The 16,583-nt window shown below is 43.5% G+C and overlaps 2 protein-coding genes across 10 annotated transcripts in view; one reads left to right on the forward strand and one right to left on the reverse strand.

Moving 5' to 3' along the window:
* LOC134353936 (uncharacterized) overlaps window positions 1-16,583 on the reverse strand; it is a 431,517-nt gene that overhangs the window by 290,087 nt on the left and 124,847 nt on the right. For all 6 annotated transcript variants that reach the window (XM_063062506.1, XM_063062507.1, XM_063062505.1 and 3 more), the window contains one exon: window positions 10,733-10,775. In XM_063062506.1, coding sequence (XP_062918576.1) covers window positions 10,733-10,775 — 43 coding nt within the window. The remainder of the gene's footprint in view (window positions 1-10,732; window positions 10,776-16,583) is intronic.
* The window catches only part of LOC134353935 (synaptotagmin-1-like), a 142,918-nt gene that overhangs the window by 102,315 nt on the left and 24,020 nt on the right, over window positions 1-16,583 (forward strand). For all 4 annotated transcript variants that reach the window (XM_063062497.1, XM_063062501.1, XM_063062500.1 and 1 more), the window contains exons 2-5: window positions 260-490; window positions 6,022-6,203; window positions 9,938-10,051; window positions 11,575-11,742. In XM_063062497.1, the coding sequence (XP_062918567.1) occupies window positions 340-490; window positions 6,022-6,203; window positions 9,938-10,051; window positions 11,575-11,742 (615 nt within the window). In that variant the 5' untranslated portion in view covers window positions 260-339. The remainder of the gene's footprint in view (window positions 1-259; window positions 491-6,021; window positions 6,204-9,937; window positions 10,052-11,574; window positions 11,743-16,583) is intronic.

The following is a 16,583-nucleotide window of genomic DNA, read 5'->3' on the forward strand; positions in this document are numbered from 1 at the left end:
GGCTGATGTGGTTTAAAGACCATGAATTATTATAATCTAGTAAATTGTCATTGATTGCTTCTATGATCATTACGATAAAACAAATACTATATGATAATGGCAGAAACAATTACAGTTGAGATTAGAAAATGTTTATTACACAGAAGCCAATTATTTGGAGATAATTATTGCATTCTTTTCTCTGGGGTTTCATACTTGTTAATTTATTGTTGCACTTCAGTATGTTTAGTTCAGGACACATTCTGTGTTTTCTTTCCAGAAACTTGCTGGCTAATTGGATCACTTATTTATCCCACCATCTCCCGGGGCTACATCCAACTGCCCATCTGAGGACTGACAATGAACGCTGCACGGAGGGAAGCGGTGCTGGACTCCACGGTGACCACTCCAGAACCACAGCCAGGTCACAACGTCACTGAGACGCCCAGCAAGCAGGATGTGTTCTCACACATGAAGAACAAATTCATGAATGAACTCAGCAAAATACCAAGTAAGTCCCTTCAGCAACCACCTGATTCTTGGACCAGAGGGAATTCTGGAGAAATCATCTGACCTCATGCAAATGAGCAGCCCACTCCCCTCTCCAGCCTCTCCACCATCCAATAAGTTCAAGGCTGATCTGACTGTAAGCTCAAGTCGGCATTGTCACCTGAGCCCAGATCTTTCAACCACCACCCCCTTATCAAGAATCTGACTTCTTCCTAAATATTTTCAAACCCTGTTTCCATGGTCCTTTGAGAAAGAGGGTTGCAAAGACTCACAACTACTTTCAATGGGTAATTCATTAACTTCAAACAATGTCTCCCAAGTCTAGATAGTCCCACAGGAGGAAACATTCTCTTCACATCCAGACTGTCAAGATCTCTCAGGATCTTCAATCTTTCACCATGCCCAAGTGAAGTATTGGTGTTTTATGAAGGATATAATCTCCATCACACCTAGTGAGGGATGAGGATATCCCAGAGGAGTTGAGGTTTATAAAGAACAGGCTTGTCTGATTAAACGAAAGAGAATTAGAAATGAATTATTCATATTAAACAAAGTGATATAGTGTGGTGAACACAAGAGATTCTGCAGATGTCGGAATTCCAGAGCAAAACACACAAAATGTTGACCCAAAGCATTTACTATCCATCTCCCTCAACAGATATTTCCTGGACCAGAACATTGACGGTCCATCTCCCTCCATAGATGTTTCTTGACCTAAAGCATTGATGGTCCATCTCCCTCCACAGATGTTTCTTGACCCAAATATTGACAGTCTGTCTCCCTCCACAGATGTTTCTCAACCCAGAACATTGACTGTCCATCTCCTTCCACAGATGTTTCTTGACCCAAAGCATTAACTGCCCATTCCCCCTCCACAAATGTTTCTTGACCCAGAACACTGACTGTCCTTTCCCACTCTAGAGATGTTTCTGGATCCAGGACATTGTCTGTCCATCTCCCTCCACAAATGTTTCTGGACCCAGGACATTGTCTGTCCATCTCCCTCCACAGATGTTTCTGGACCCAGGACATTGTCTGTCCATCTCCTTCCACAGATGCTGCCTGACTTTGAGTTCCTCCACTGTATTGTTTTTTTTTGCTCCAAATTCCAGCATTTTCCATCCCTCATATCTCCATTTCTTGAACACAGGCTCTTTTGTCTATTTATAACATGAAATTAATCAATAAGCCAACATTCTGTACACGTAGTACATGCATTGGCAATTGTATCGTATAAGGTGTATTGGTGATTATTACAGTACTGAAAGTGACAAAATGGAGAGGAGATTACAGTGAGGGTTGTGGAATATCAGTAAAGGATGTGGAACATCTCAGTGCTAGAGTGAAGTTACATTAGAGATGTGGGATATTTCAGTGTTAACGCAAGTCTGGTTGACTTCACTGCTTTCTGTATCTAATTTTCCATGTCAGATAGCCTTGTTCCATATTTGGCTGTTACCTTATTTTCTTTGTGTTGTTTAACCAAACTGTCCATTGCCTTTTCATAGAACTTATGGGATTAACTTTACACACAAACCTGGTAACTCAGGGACCTCTTTAATGGAAGTGTTAATCAGAAAATCCGATTTGATATCTTCCTCAGCCGCTCAATGGTAATTCTGGACAATGCTTCCTACAGTATAAGGATGTGTATCAGAAACTTAAGATTGTACAATATATCCGTTTGTTTTGCTTTGTCTGTCACCGTTTTCTGTTCCTCAACTGCTTCTTATTCTTTTTTTTCTCTTTTCAGTGCATGCAAGAAAATGTAAGTAGAACATGGAAAATAATTACTAGGGGCTTAGTTGAAAAGTATTCTGGTGAGGAAGTTTAATGAGGTTGCAGTGATTCCAGGATATGAGAATCGTGAAATGCAGTCTGAGCTGCAGGGATGTAGTCACGGGACTACCGTACTGGTATAGGGAAATATATAACACTGCTTCAGAAACGCAAGTCTGGATCTGGTGTGGGGAAGTTAAATTTTAGTACTTTACTAAAACTTAAGAAGCTACTTTCAGTTATGGCAAACAAGGAATTATTGGCTTATTGGTGAAAACTATTTGGTTCTTCAAATGCTTTTGGCCACCTTTACTTTATCTGGGCTGTATGTGATTCCAAAACCACCAACGTGGTTAACTCTTTCGTCATGGGAACAGTTAGACACAGGTAATAAATGCTGGCTCTCCTAGCAATGATCTATTAAGTAGAAAGTAAGTTTGAACTGGCTGTAAATTGGTAAACGGATTCATTATTGTCAGGTGTAGAGTGAAACATAAGAGCATAAGAAATAGGAACAGGAGTCGGTCATCTGGCCCGTCGAGCCTGCTCTGCCATTCAATAAGATCATGGCTGATCTGTCCGTAAACTCAGCTCCATCTTCCTGCCTTTTCCCCATAACCCTTAATTCCCCTACTATGCAAAAATCTATTTAACCTTGTCTTAAATATATTTACTGAGATAGCCTCCACTGCTTCACTGGGCAGATAATTCCACAGATTCACCACTCTCTGGGAAAAGCAGTTCCTCCTCATCTCCATCCTAAAGTTACTCTCCTGAATCTTGAGGCTATATCCCCTAGTTCCAGTCTCATCTACCAGTTTCCTGCCTCTATCTTATCTATCCCTCTCATAATTTTATACGTTTCTATAAGATCTCCTCTCATCCTTCTGAATTGCAGCAAGTACAGTCCCAGGCGGCTCAATCTCTCCTCATAGTCTAACCCCCTCACCTCTGGAAACAACCAGGTGAACCTCCTCTGCATCGCCTCCAAAGTTAATTTTGTTTTCTTCATGAACCGTGGGTGTTGTCAGAGGGTTTGCATTTACTGCCCTGCCATTTCTGGTTGCCATGGGAACAGTGAAAGTTAGTGAACCAATAACTGTGGTACATGATGCTCAAAGTTCAAGGTAAATTTATATCAAAGTACAAACGTGTACATATATGTCACCATATACTACCCTGAGATTCATTTCCTGGAGGGCATTCACAGTAAATACAAAGAAACAACAATAGAAGCAATGAAAAACTGTACAAGACAAAGATGGACAAACAACCAATGTGCAAAAGACAATAAGTAATGCAAATACAATAAAGCAAAAACAAAATAATGATAAATAAATAAGTAATAAATATTGAGAACATGAGTCCTTGAAAGTGAGTCCATAGGTTGTGGAATTAATTTATGGTTGAGGTGAGTGAAGTTATCCACACTAGTTTAATGCCTCCTGGTTGAAGAGTAATACCTGTTCCTGAACCTGGTGATGTGCGAGTGAAGGCTCCTGTACCTCCTTCCTGCTGGCAACAGCAAGAAGTGGCATGGCCTGGATGGTGGGCATCCTTGATGATGGATGCTGCTTTCCTGAGACAGAAGTCAATCACATCAGGCTGTGAGTGGGCTTTACCTGTGATGCACTGGGCTGTATTGATTGCTGTTCCATTCAAGGGTATTTTGATTTCCATACTAGACCATGATGCAATGAGTCAGTATACTCTCCACCGTATGTCCATAGAGGTTTGTCAAAGTTTTAAATAACGTGCCAAATCTCTGCAAACTTCTAAGAAAGCAGAGGTGCTATCATGCCTTTTTTGTAATGGCACTTACTTGCCTGGACAAACTACACAGTATTTCAACAAACTATCAAAATATTTTAAGAGTAGCTATAATGAAGAATCCAGTTACTTTAATGGAATATCCCAGGATATCTACAAGTTGGTGTTAAAACCTGCCTAAAGTTATGTCCTTCTGATGTATCTTTCTATATTATGAATGACGAACTATGGTTGAGATTCCATATCTAGGTCCTACAGTTCTCCTGTCTGGGATACTGAGAAAACAAAAGGCCACTGAGAAACAGATTAACATTCAAACATTTAATTTTACATCTGGTAGCAAGACCATTAGCCTACCAAAGGTTAAATATCCTGGATGTCACAAATTATAAGGCTTCAAAAGTATTTACGTTCCTTTTGAAAACTCCTAGTCCTCTTGAAATGAATGCTAAAATTGCATTTGCCTTCCTTACCACTGACTAAACCTGCAAGTTAACCTTGAGGGAGTCCTGCATGAGGACTCCCAAGTCTCTTTGCACCTCTGATCTCTGAACTTGCTCTCTGTTTAGAAAATACTCTATGCCTGTATTCCTTCTACCAATGTGCATGACCATACAATTCCCTACACTGCACTGCATCTTGCTAATTCTAAATTCAAATCTGCGCAGGTTAAATTACAATAAAGACAATGAAGTCTGGTGTACGTGTTTGATATTAATGGTTGTTAAGCAATTAGATCATTCTTTGTGATGACTCTTCATTTGACCCTTATGAGAGAGATTCAGTTTAGAACTATCACTTGAGATTATGGAGAAAGCTGTGAGAATTCTCTTCACACAGTTGTTGCAAGTGGGAGAGGCCATTGAACTGCTAGATCGCTGAGATGAGATAATATTGCATTTCTATAAAAGCCTGGTTAGACCGCATTTGGAGTATTGTGTTCGGTTCTGGTTGCCTCATTCTAGGAAGGATGTGAAAGCTTTACAGAGGATGCAGAGGGGATTTACCAGGATGCTGCCTGGATTAGAGCATGTATAACAAGAATAAGTTGAGTAAGCTAGGGATTTTCTCTTTTGAGTGGAAGAGGATGAGAGGTAACTTGATAGAGGTGTACAAGATAAATAGAGGCATAGATAGAGAGACTTCTTTTCTCCAGAGAAGAGGGCATAATTTGAAGGTTACTGGAGGAAAGTAGAGGGTGCATTTCAGATGTAGGTTTTTTTTTACACACAGAGAGATGGTGCATGGAAAGCTTTGCCGGGGTGGGTGGTAGAAGCAGGTACATTAGGGACATCTATAATCTCTTAGATAGGTATGTGGGCGATAGAAAAATGGAGGGTTAGATTGGAGTGGGTTAAAAGGACGGCACCTCATTGTGGGCTAAACATTACTGTGCTGTAATGTTGTGTGCTTGTTGTATGTTCTTTCCTTTATGTTGGTTGGTTGGTGGGTGTGTGTGTTTTGTGTGTGTGTGTATGTGTTGGGGGGGGAGGGGGGTGTTGCAGCGGGTGGGATAAATGTTGGCCAGCCAGGCCAGCAGTGACTATATCGGGTGAGAAGGTGCAGTGAAAGGGAACCAGACTTCATGATGAGGCAGATACGTTCTTATCTTCCAGTGACACATCAATGAGTAACCAGCAATCTCTCGTTCAATCTGTCACCTGGACTGGGTAGAGTGGTTGCAGTCCATGAACGTACATGTCCAATAACTTCTTCAGAGGAGCAAGAAGTGTTGAGACAGAGTTGTAAGGAAAGAAAAGAAGATTAATTTTACTGATACACAATAAACACAGAGGCAGCAATTCAGCTATAGGCTTTAGCATTGGGAATGGTTTAACATGAACTGTTGTTCATAAGAAGAGGTACAAGATTGAATTTAAGCCTGTGCTGAGATGTGTATGTTTTATCCACCCTGATAGAGTTGCTGTTGTCTCATTGTTTTGAATTATGATGGACTGATTATGTTCCATGCTCTTTGCTCAGTACCACCCTGGGCCCTGGCTGCCATCATAATCGTAGCCTGTCTGCTCCTGCTCTGTTGCTGCTTCTGCATCTGTAAGAAATGCTTCTCCAAGAAGAAAAAACAGAAGAAGGGAAAGGACAAGGGCAAGGCTCAGATCAACATGAAGGAGGTGAAGGATCTGGGGAAGAGCTACATCGACAAGGTGAGTGAGAGGCAGTCTGGCAGATCCGTCAGAAGGACACGGACCGTGGAGCAGGAAGGAGGCTTCTTCACCCTTCCTCTCCAGATCTGCAGATTCAGATTTACTTATCATGTGTACATCAAAACATACAGCGAAACGTGCTCTTTGCGTTGTCAACCAACACAGTCCAAGGGTGTGTTGGGAGCAGCCCGCAAGTGTCGCCACACATTCCAGTGCCAACATAGTATGCCTGTGATGCTCACAGAACAACCTAGAACACAAGGGACAAAACAACAACAGCAAATCATAAACACAAGGAAATCTGCAGATGCTGGAAATCCAAAGAAACACACACAAAATGCTGGAGGAACTCAGCAGGTCAGGCAACATCTGTGGAAATAAACAGACAGTTGATATTTCGCACCCACCCACGCCACCACATACACAGTCCTCTAACCCCAGGACAGGCCGTCTTCATCCTCCAGCGGACTCACGCCTTTGACTTTCCCAACAGACTAGCAAAGGCTCCAGTCCAGACGAAGTGACTCGGCCCAAAATGTCGAATATTTATTCCTCTCCATAGATGCTGCCTGACCTACTGAATTCCTCCAGCATTCTGAGGTGTTGCAGGTAGAGGGCAGTCAGGCCCTCGAGGCGACCCCACCATTCACTTCAATGAAGGCTGATTTGCCACAGGCTTCATTTCCTTCTCTCTGCCAGCTCGCTTTTTTTTAACGTATCTGCAGTACCTCTGGTGATGTGTCCCCCACAACTCTTGCCAGAGATCCCACACCTCTAGGAGAAGCATTTCCAACATGCCCATTCTTAAAAAGAACCATCCCCTTATCTTGTAACTATCATTCAGATTTGGCGTAGTGGTAATCACCACTGGATCAGTAATCCAGAGACCCAATTATACACTAGAGACATGAGAGCAAATCCCACAAGCACAGATTGAATCTGAATTTAATAAAAAAAAATCTGATGACCATGAAGCCATGCCGATTGTCATAAAAACCCATCTGGTTCACTAATGTCCTTTAGGGAGGAATCCTACTGTCCTAACCTGGTCTGGCCTGTATGTGACTTCAGACCCACAGCACTGTGGTCGACTCTTAAAAAAATAGGGATGGGCAATAAATGCTGGCTTAGCTGGCAACGTCCACATCCCATAAATGGATAAATTAAAAAAAGTCAGACTTTAGTGCATGAATTTACCCAGACTACAGAGAATCCTTGGACGACACTAAACATTGTAGCTAAAAGTGTCATATGTAAATGCTTGAAACCTGAAATATAATCATCTGGAAATATGGAGCAGATGAAACAAAAAGAAACAGTTGTAATTGACAGAATAAAGATGAAGATTAAGGATTAGTTTTATCTATCACATTGCGTCAACGACCAACACAGTCCAAGAATGTGATGGGGGCAACACGCAGGTGTAGCCTTCCTTCCGCCACCAACATAATACGCCACAACTTACTAACCCTAACCTGTATGCCTTTGGAATGTGGGAGGAAAGCAGAGCACTCTGAGAAAACACACGCGGTCATGGGAAGAAAACACCAACACCTTGCAGTCAATGGCGGGAACTGAACCCTTGTCACTGGCACTGTAGTGCATACTGTGCCGCCAACAATATACTAGAATAGCCCAGGGGGAGCCAGTAGATCCAGTATATTTAAACTTTCAAAGGACCTTTACCCCATTGCATTTAAACAGTTATTAAGTAAAATCGGCCATAATACTGTATTTTATAGGGACTGAGCATTCTTATGTAAAACGAGATCCCAGTGAAAGATATTAAACCTAATGTGGCTTGAAGCAGGATTATGTTCCCCCTGGCTGAAGTGTCGAGAACTAGAGATCACAATCCCAAGATAAAGGCTGAATTTCTGCTGCTATTCTTGGCTTCAAGTAAAAGGATTTTGTCACAACTCTACTTTTGCCACCCGCTTAACATCTCTGCTAGTTAACGACTCTCTGTCATTGGAAGCCTCTCTTTATCTATTAAAACCTTCCACTAAAACCTCTGCCAACTTTCCTCTGCCAGTTGGTGAATGCCTTCGTAAATGAAGACCTTTTCTCTTAGGTCATTTGAGGAAATGTATTCTGATGCTGCAGTGGTCATTTCCATCCTGAAGGTGTAATCTAGAATAGACCAAAGTTTTCCCCACCAGGACAGACATACGCTGCATTACCCCTCGAATCTGCATTGTCTTTCAGCAAGATCATAGCAGTTCTCATTGTGGTTACAGCTCCCCTATCTTTCATAACATTTCAGTCTCCTATAGCCCAAAAATCTATTTTTCTCACCTTTAAGTATTCAAAGAAGCAGCCGTCACAGATCTGTGGGATGCAGAGAGACAGGAATTTGCTCCTCAATATCTTTAATAAGTGACCCCTTTATTCTGAAAGTGTGCCTGTGAGCTCCAGACTCCCCAACAGGCGAAGCTGTTTCAATAACTAACATGTTTCAGTGAGATCCCACTTTCCATTGTTCTCACAAGGCAAAGCATTCATCCCAGGAATCAGCCTGGTGAGCCTTCTCTGCATTATCTTCACACTGCCCACACTGTCAAACTCCCCCATATGAAAATTAATGCTTTAGTAAGGAACTAGGCAATGACAGATCACAGTGGTGGGGCAGAGTGCTATTGTCGAAGTAACTGCCAGCACCAGTAACAAAGTGAATACAATAACGAAAGTAACTGGACCCAGAACACACGCACTCTTACAACTCAAGCATTCTTTTTATTTTACTTGTGCACAAGGAGAACAGTGTGGCCCCTGTCACCCACACTGTGCTGAAGTCTGTACAGAAAACTGCTATTTTTATACAGAATTGACTTATCAGATTATGGATTTTGATCATTGTAAATTGCATATATTTGAATTCCTCACTCGCAAGATCAATCATCATTCCCAGTGGCAGTGTTAAACTCAATCGAAACTTCAAGTGGACAGCCAATGATATTTTGAAGTTAGTAAAGATAATAGAGCCTCAGATGCTGGGTATGTTTCTCATCCTTCTGTTATCCTCACCTCGTCTGTCTCTGGCACCTCCCTCTTGTGTGAAAGGACACTATGCTTTAGGAAGAATGGTACCATGGCGGTCTACGCAATTCAATTCCACTGCTGTCCTTAAGGAGCTTTTACATTCTCCCCATGACCATGTGGGTTTCCTCCGGGTGCTCCTGTTTCCTCCCACATTCCAAAGCCATAACGTTTAGTAGGCTAATTAGTCACATGGGTGTTAGTGAGCGGCGCAGGCTTGTTGGACTGTAAGGGCCTGATACCATACTGTATCTCTAAATAAAATAAATTTTTAAAATTCACTACTGGTCGTGACCGTTTATCCACTGTAGGAGAGGGTCAAAGTGGTAAACTGGTAAATTGGTTTATTATTGTCACATGTACCGAGGTACAGTCAACAACACATCTTGCATATTGTCCATATAAATCAAATCATACCAATGGTCCATTGACATTAAAGAGAGAAAACTAACAGAGTGCAGAATAAAGTGTTACAGTTACAGTGAAAGTGCAGTGCAAGTGGACAATAAGGTGCAAAGTCAAATGAGGTTGAGTCATCCTATCATACCAGGGAGTCGTTAAAGAATTTGATAGCAGCAAGAGCAGAAGGTGTCCTTGAGCCTAGTGTTCTGTGCTTTCAGGCTTTGGTATCTTCTGGCCGATGCATGGACAGACTCTGCCTGAATTTTAATCTGCTTTCTGCTTTGTGATTTAAGGTGCAGCCAGATGTGGAGGATCTGGATCCAAGTTTACTTGGAGATGAGAAGAAGGAGGAGGAGAAGCTCGGGAAGTTGCAGTATTCCCTGGATTACGACTTTCAGAGCGGTCAGGTCGGTGCCTTGGTTTAATGCAGTAGCATAGCTGCCGTTTCTGGAGTGAGTCTCTCTGTGAGCTATCAACAGCTATATTTTATACTCATAAGATCCCTTCATCCCTAAAGCTGTTCCTCGGTTCTGTGCACAAACACCTGGCAAACTCACACTGTAACAGGAGAACAATGTCAATCCTGGCCATGTGCGAGACCACCACAGCTTGAGTTCTTTGACCCTCCAGGGCCATGAACTCAGCAGATGTGGTGATGCAGGCAGCAAGTTCCCAGTCATGGAGGGGTCATGTTGAAGTTTTCTGGAGGAGACCATCTGGCCATCTTGGCTGCTTTCAGCAGCCTCACCGCCAAGTAAACTTGAGCAGCTTTGTCCTTGAGATTTGGTGACCCATTACTTCACAGAAGGTATGGATGCAGAGCCCATGCATTGTGGGATGGTGGGGTCCACACCACAGAGCTATGGTGTTACACTCTTTAAAATCAGCAAACTGAGTGTTGCTAGGAACTGGTTGCCTGCTGGTTCTTCACCAGCCCCACAGATCGGGATCCCATTGGGTCTGAGGGTGATCGAGAGAGAGGGCCACTGTAGAACAAAACACACACACTCTCTCTCTTTCTCTCTCTCTCACACACACACACACACACACACACACACACACACACTACAGATAGGGGAATTGCTTACCTCGTATCCTCCTTTGTCCTTCATCCATTGGATCTCCTAAGATCTGGAAAGCAAAACAGAGAAACATTCAAGGTATCAAGCCTCACAAAAGGTGATGGCCACCCACTGGGAGCAAGTGATGCCTGTTCCTACCCAGCCTCTTGTGAGGCTGGCTGAAATCCATTTCCCAGTCCTAAACCCCACTGTGTGTGGGCTGAGCCTGGGATAGTACTGTGTTCACTCTCCACAAGGCCCTAAATTCAAAAGGAAGGAATATTGGTTAGAAGTTTAACTTTCTGAAAGATAACTCTGACCCTTTGGAAAGGTCATGGTGCTGTGCCCTGAAAAATGAATTTCCCCTGAAGTGATCTAACATGTGGCCATCATTCTCCAAACACTGGCTGAGCCAACACCAGGCCAAGGTTGATGAGGGTTTGGTCAGTAGGGCAATCTATGTTCATGGAAGAAATGGGGAAAGGGAGCTGAGGCCAAAATCTCATTCCCATGATCATACTAAACAGCAATATAGGTTTGAGGGACTGAGAAGATATCTCCTGCTCCTATATCTCATGATTGATGAGAATTGGAGGAGAACCACAACCAAACCATAGTCCACTATCAGAAGGAGGTTGGACATGGTTCCCCAGTTCTCTCTGTCATCCCTGTCTGGCCACTACAGTCCAAATGAAAGTACAGGCCCAAAACCAGCCATTGTATTTCCCCATTCCGTATACAACCGAAGGTTCCACCCAAGGACGACCTTGGTAGGAAATGTCTGGGCTGCTTGACCAAGGCAGGCTATGTTACTAAGGAACTCTCTGGTCCCTTCCTGACTGCTAATGGTTTGTTATGTGTGATTTCAGCTCATTGTCGGGATTATCCAGGCAGCTGAGTTAGCTGCCTTGGACATTGGTGGAACATCTGACCCCTATGTGAAAGTCTACCTCCTGCCAGATAAGAAGAAAAAATTTGAGACCAAAGTTCATCGCAAGACTCTGAACCCCACCTTTAACGAATCATTTACCTTTAAGGTAGGACACTGAACAGAGCAGTGAATAGTTAAGCTATTCATTTTTTATCTGGCTGCTTTTATTGATGATCCCGGGCATAGCATCTTGTTGCCATGGAAGTGTGCGTTCACACCAGGATTTCAGATGAAGTGCAGTAGTAGGCGTGTGAAGTGTTCACACAATGTTCACAATGTGAAAAACAGCAGAGCAGCAAGCCACACTATTACATATTTCATCTTTCCAAACTGAGCTTGTTTGTGTGAAAGGGAATATGTCAGCCCCTGTAACACCAGGTGAAGTAGGGGCAGGGAATGCAGCAGGAGATGGTGGAAGTATCAAGTGAGGATGTGCCCTCTCTTCAACGCGCTTTGAATTCAACAACCTCCTTCCTGTATTGAAGTTACAGTCAGAGTTAGCCTCGGCTCAGTGGAACCTACACTGACCAGGATCAAGTTTCAAGGTTCAAGCTCTCAAGTTTAATTCCATACATGAATACCCATGAATACAGCCAAATGAAACAGTGTTCCTCTGGGGCCAAGGTACATAACACAGAACCAAATGTCATGCACAGCACAAGTGCATATAAGATAGTGGTAAACATACAGTAGCACAAATATATATAACACAGCCCAACTCCCTCAGTGAGATATCCTATAAACTGATGGAGCATGAATGTTGTCAGCAAGAACAGGCCCTCAGCAGTCTCTAAACGAATGCATGCACGAGTGCGATCTGATTTGTCTTCCACCGTGCAAGCACAGGAGAGCAGCACCAACAGAAGGGGCCAGCCCCCAATCCAGCATAGATGCCGTACCACACTTCCTCCTGCGTCTCCACTCCTGGCAGCTGCAACAGGCAACACGAAGGCATGATGCTTTGCCCTCGCTACAACCGAGCTTCCCCACCACCATTCTCTCCAACAAACCAGTGAACTGGACTCGCAAACAACAGGAATTCTGCAGATGCTGGAAATTCAAGCAACATACATCAAAGTTGCTGGTGAACGCAGCAGGCCAAGCAGCATCTATAGGAAGAGGCGCAGTCGACGTTTCAGGCCGAGACCCTTCGTCAGGACTAACTGAAGGAAGAGTGAGTAAGGGATTTGAAAGCTGGAGGGGGAGGGGGAGATGCAAAATGATAGGAGAAGACAGGGGGGGAGGGATAGAGCCGAGAGCTGGACAGGTGATAGGCAAAAGGGGATACGAGAGGATCATGGGACAGGAGGCCTAGGGAGAAAGACGGGGGGGGTGACCCAGAGGATGGGCAAGAGGTATATTCAGAGGGACAGAGGGAGAAAAAGGAGAGTGAGAGAAAGAATGTGTGCATAAAAATGAGTAACAGCTGGGGTACGAGGGGGAGGTGGGGCCTAGCGGAAGTTAGAGAAGTCAATGTTCATGCCATCAGGTTGGAGCCTACCCAGACGGAATATAAGGTGTTGTTCCTCCAACCTGAGTGTGGCTTCATCTTTACAGTAGAGGAGGCCGTGGATAGACATGTCAGAATGGGAATGGGATGTGGAATTAAAATGTGTGGCCACTGGGAGATCCTGCTTTCTCTGGCGGACAGAGCGTAGATGTTCAGCAAAGCGGTCTCCCAGTCTGCGTCGGGTCTCACCAATATATAAAAGGCCACATCGGGAGCACCGGACGCAGTATATCACCCCAGTCGACTCACAGGTGAAGTGATGCCTCACCTGGAAGGACTGTTTGGAGCCCTGAATGGTGGTAAGGGAGGAAGTGTAAGGGCATGTGTAGCACTTGTTCCGCTTACACGGATAAGTGCCAGGAGGGAGATCAGTGGGGAGGGATGGGGGGGACGAATGGACAAGGGAGTTGTGTAGGGAACTGGACTCGCAGTCTTCTAAGTTACCAATATCCAACAGGGTTTTGTGATCACAAGAAAAATGTTCAAGACAATCACCCCACTGTCAGGTTGCACCCTGCCTTCACACACTGACTCCAACATCTTTCTGTAGCAGGCACCGATGCAATCTGCACCAAGCCCAGCTCCTCCACTAACGTGCAACTTGACGATGGGGTAGACCTGCAGTACTTGAAGTTCTTAACGTCCAACAGTGTCTTGCAATCATAAGAAAGACATTTAAAAAGGAGAAAAATATTTTTGGCTGGCCCCGGAGAGGCTGCTGCAGCCGGACAAGCCATCTTTCTGGAAGAAAGTGCCATTTTTTAAAAGATTTTTAAAGATAACATATTCTGCAGATGCTGGAAATCCAGAGTAATGCACACAAAACGCTGGAGAAATTACTCAGATCAGGCAGGATCTATGGAGAGGAATAAACAGTCAATGTTTCAGGCTGAGACCTTTCATCACATTGACTCTTTATTCCTCTCCGTAGATGCTGCCTGACCTGCTGAGTTCCCATAGCATTTTGTATGTGTTACTCAAGATTTAAAAAATTAGCTTTATTTGTGACATGTACATCAGAATACCGAAACATGAAGTGAAATGTGTCGTTTGTGCCAGCAACCAACACAGTCCAAGGATGTGCTGGGGGCAGCCCGCAAGCATCACCAGACTTCCAGCACCAACAAAGCATGCCCACAACTTGCTAACCCTTACACATGCATTTTTAGAATATGGGAGGATACTGAAGAACCAGGAGGAAACCCGTGAAATCACAGGGAGAACTCAGAGGCTCCTTACTGGCAACAGCGGAATCGAACCCCTGATTGGCGATCACTGGCACTGTAAAGCGATTGTACTAACCGCTTCTCTACTTCCTCGTCATCATCCCTTCATCCAGTGCGCAGAGTCAGATTTACTTATCATGTCTACATCAAAACATGCAGTGAAATGCATCGTTTGTGTTAACGACTGACACAAGCCCACAATTGTCATTACACATTCCGAGGCAGACGTAGCATGCCCACAGTCTGCCCATGAGTTGGAATTGCACCATGATATCAACTCAACTAAACAACTGCATCTGGAACTGGAGAACCAGAATCCATCATGGTGAAGGTGGAAGTGACTGACTGTGAAAAAGACTCACTTCCCTACTGTCTGGTACCTCCTGTATCTAATAAAGTGGTCACTGAGTGTATCTTCATAGTCTTTTGCTGCTGTGGTCCAAGGTTCGACGTATTGTATGTTCAGAGATGCTCTTCCACGCACCACTATTGTAACACCTGGTTAATTTAGCTACTGTCGCCTTCCTGTCAGCTTGAACCAATCTGTCCATTCTCCTTTGACCTCTCTCATTAGCGAGTTGTCTTCTCCCACAGAACAGCTATTCTCTGGATGTTTTTTGTCTTTCACACCATTTTCTGCATACTCTAAGGAACATTGTGCATGAAAATCCCAGATCAGCAGTTTCTGAGATCCTCAAACCACGCCATCTGGCACCAGCAATTTCCATGGTTAAAGTCACTTAGCTCACAGTTCTTCCCAGTTCTGATGTTTGGTCTGAACAACAACTGAAACTGTTGACCATGCCTGCATGCTTTTATGCATTTAGTTGCTGCCACATGATTGGCTGGTTAGATACTTGCATTAACAATCAGGTAAACAGATGCACCTAATAAAGCAGCCACAGAGTGTATGTGTACAGTGTGGGGGAAGGGACTCTGTCATCCTAAGTCCAGTCTATAACCAGGATGATGTTTAACTTCATTTTCAGGTCAGGGGCATTTCAGGATGTGTGATAAATGCTGGCATTGCCCGGGGATGTTCACGTTCTAGTAATTAGAAAATTGAAAAATTGTACGTCTGTCAGGTTCTGCTGAAACATTTTACATCTGCTGTAACATAGGAAAATATTTCACAGCTTGGAATATGAGTAATCAACTTGACATTTTTATTTATCCCTTACTGAAGTATTTGACACAGTCCTTGAGCAACACCTTCTATCTGCCAGTTTCAGGAAGGCAGCAAAGTACAGGGAGCAAGGCCAAAAGGTAATAGACATAAGGGAAAGTTGAGCTCAAATCCCACCATACACGCATCTGCTCTTTTCATTAAACAACATTTTGGAGGCAGGAAAATACACTGAGATTGGGGTTGTTATGTGTTGTAACTCCATAAACTAATCAAAAGAAAAACACAGGTGCTCAGGGATACTTGTGTACTTAAGTTTTCCTTTTTCTTCAGTGAGACGCTCACAAGTGATGTGGTGGCATAATAACGTATGCTGTTCACTTACTTCTTACCTATCACCCGTTACAAATTATGTAAACAAATAACAAATACTTAATCAAATATATTTACACTGTTACTCAAATATTACTGAAATATTAACTATACTACAAGGGTGACTGAAAGTTTGATCAAACTGATCCACAGGAGAAAAACTTAGGAAAGAAAGAAGGGATTCCAGAGACTTGATGTATATGTGGAAAGTCACTGCATGACATAGTTGATCATATGCATGTCATTGTGCACCTACGCTCAGTGACCACTTTATTAGGTACACATGGTCACCTGCTCATTAATGGAAATATCTAATCAGCCAATCATGTGACAGCAACTCAATGCATCATAAAAGCATGCAGACATGGTCAAGAGGTTTAGTTGCTGTTCAAACCAAACATCAGAATGGGAAAGAAATGGTGAGCTAAGTGACTTTGACCACGGAATGATTGTTGGTGCCTGACAGGGTGGTCTGAGTATCTCAAAAACTGCTGATCTCCTTGGATTGTCACGCATAACAGTCTCTAGAGTTTACAGAGAACGGTGCGAGAAACAAAAATCCAGTGAGCAACAGTTCTGTGGGCAAAAATGCCTTGTCAATGAGAGAAGTCAGAGGAGAATGACCAGGCTGGTTCAAGGTGACAGGAAGGCAACAGTAACTCAAATAACCACTCATTACAACAGTGGTGTGCATAAGAGCATCTCTGAACACA

Source organism: Mobula hypostoma, chromosome 11 (assembly GCF_963921235.1).
Source record: "Mobula hypostoma chromosome 11, sMobHyp1.1, whole genome shotgun sequence".
Lineage (NCBI taxonomy): Eukaryota > Metazoa > Chordata > Chondrichthyes > Myliobatiformes > Myliobatidae > Mobula > Mobula hypostoma.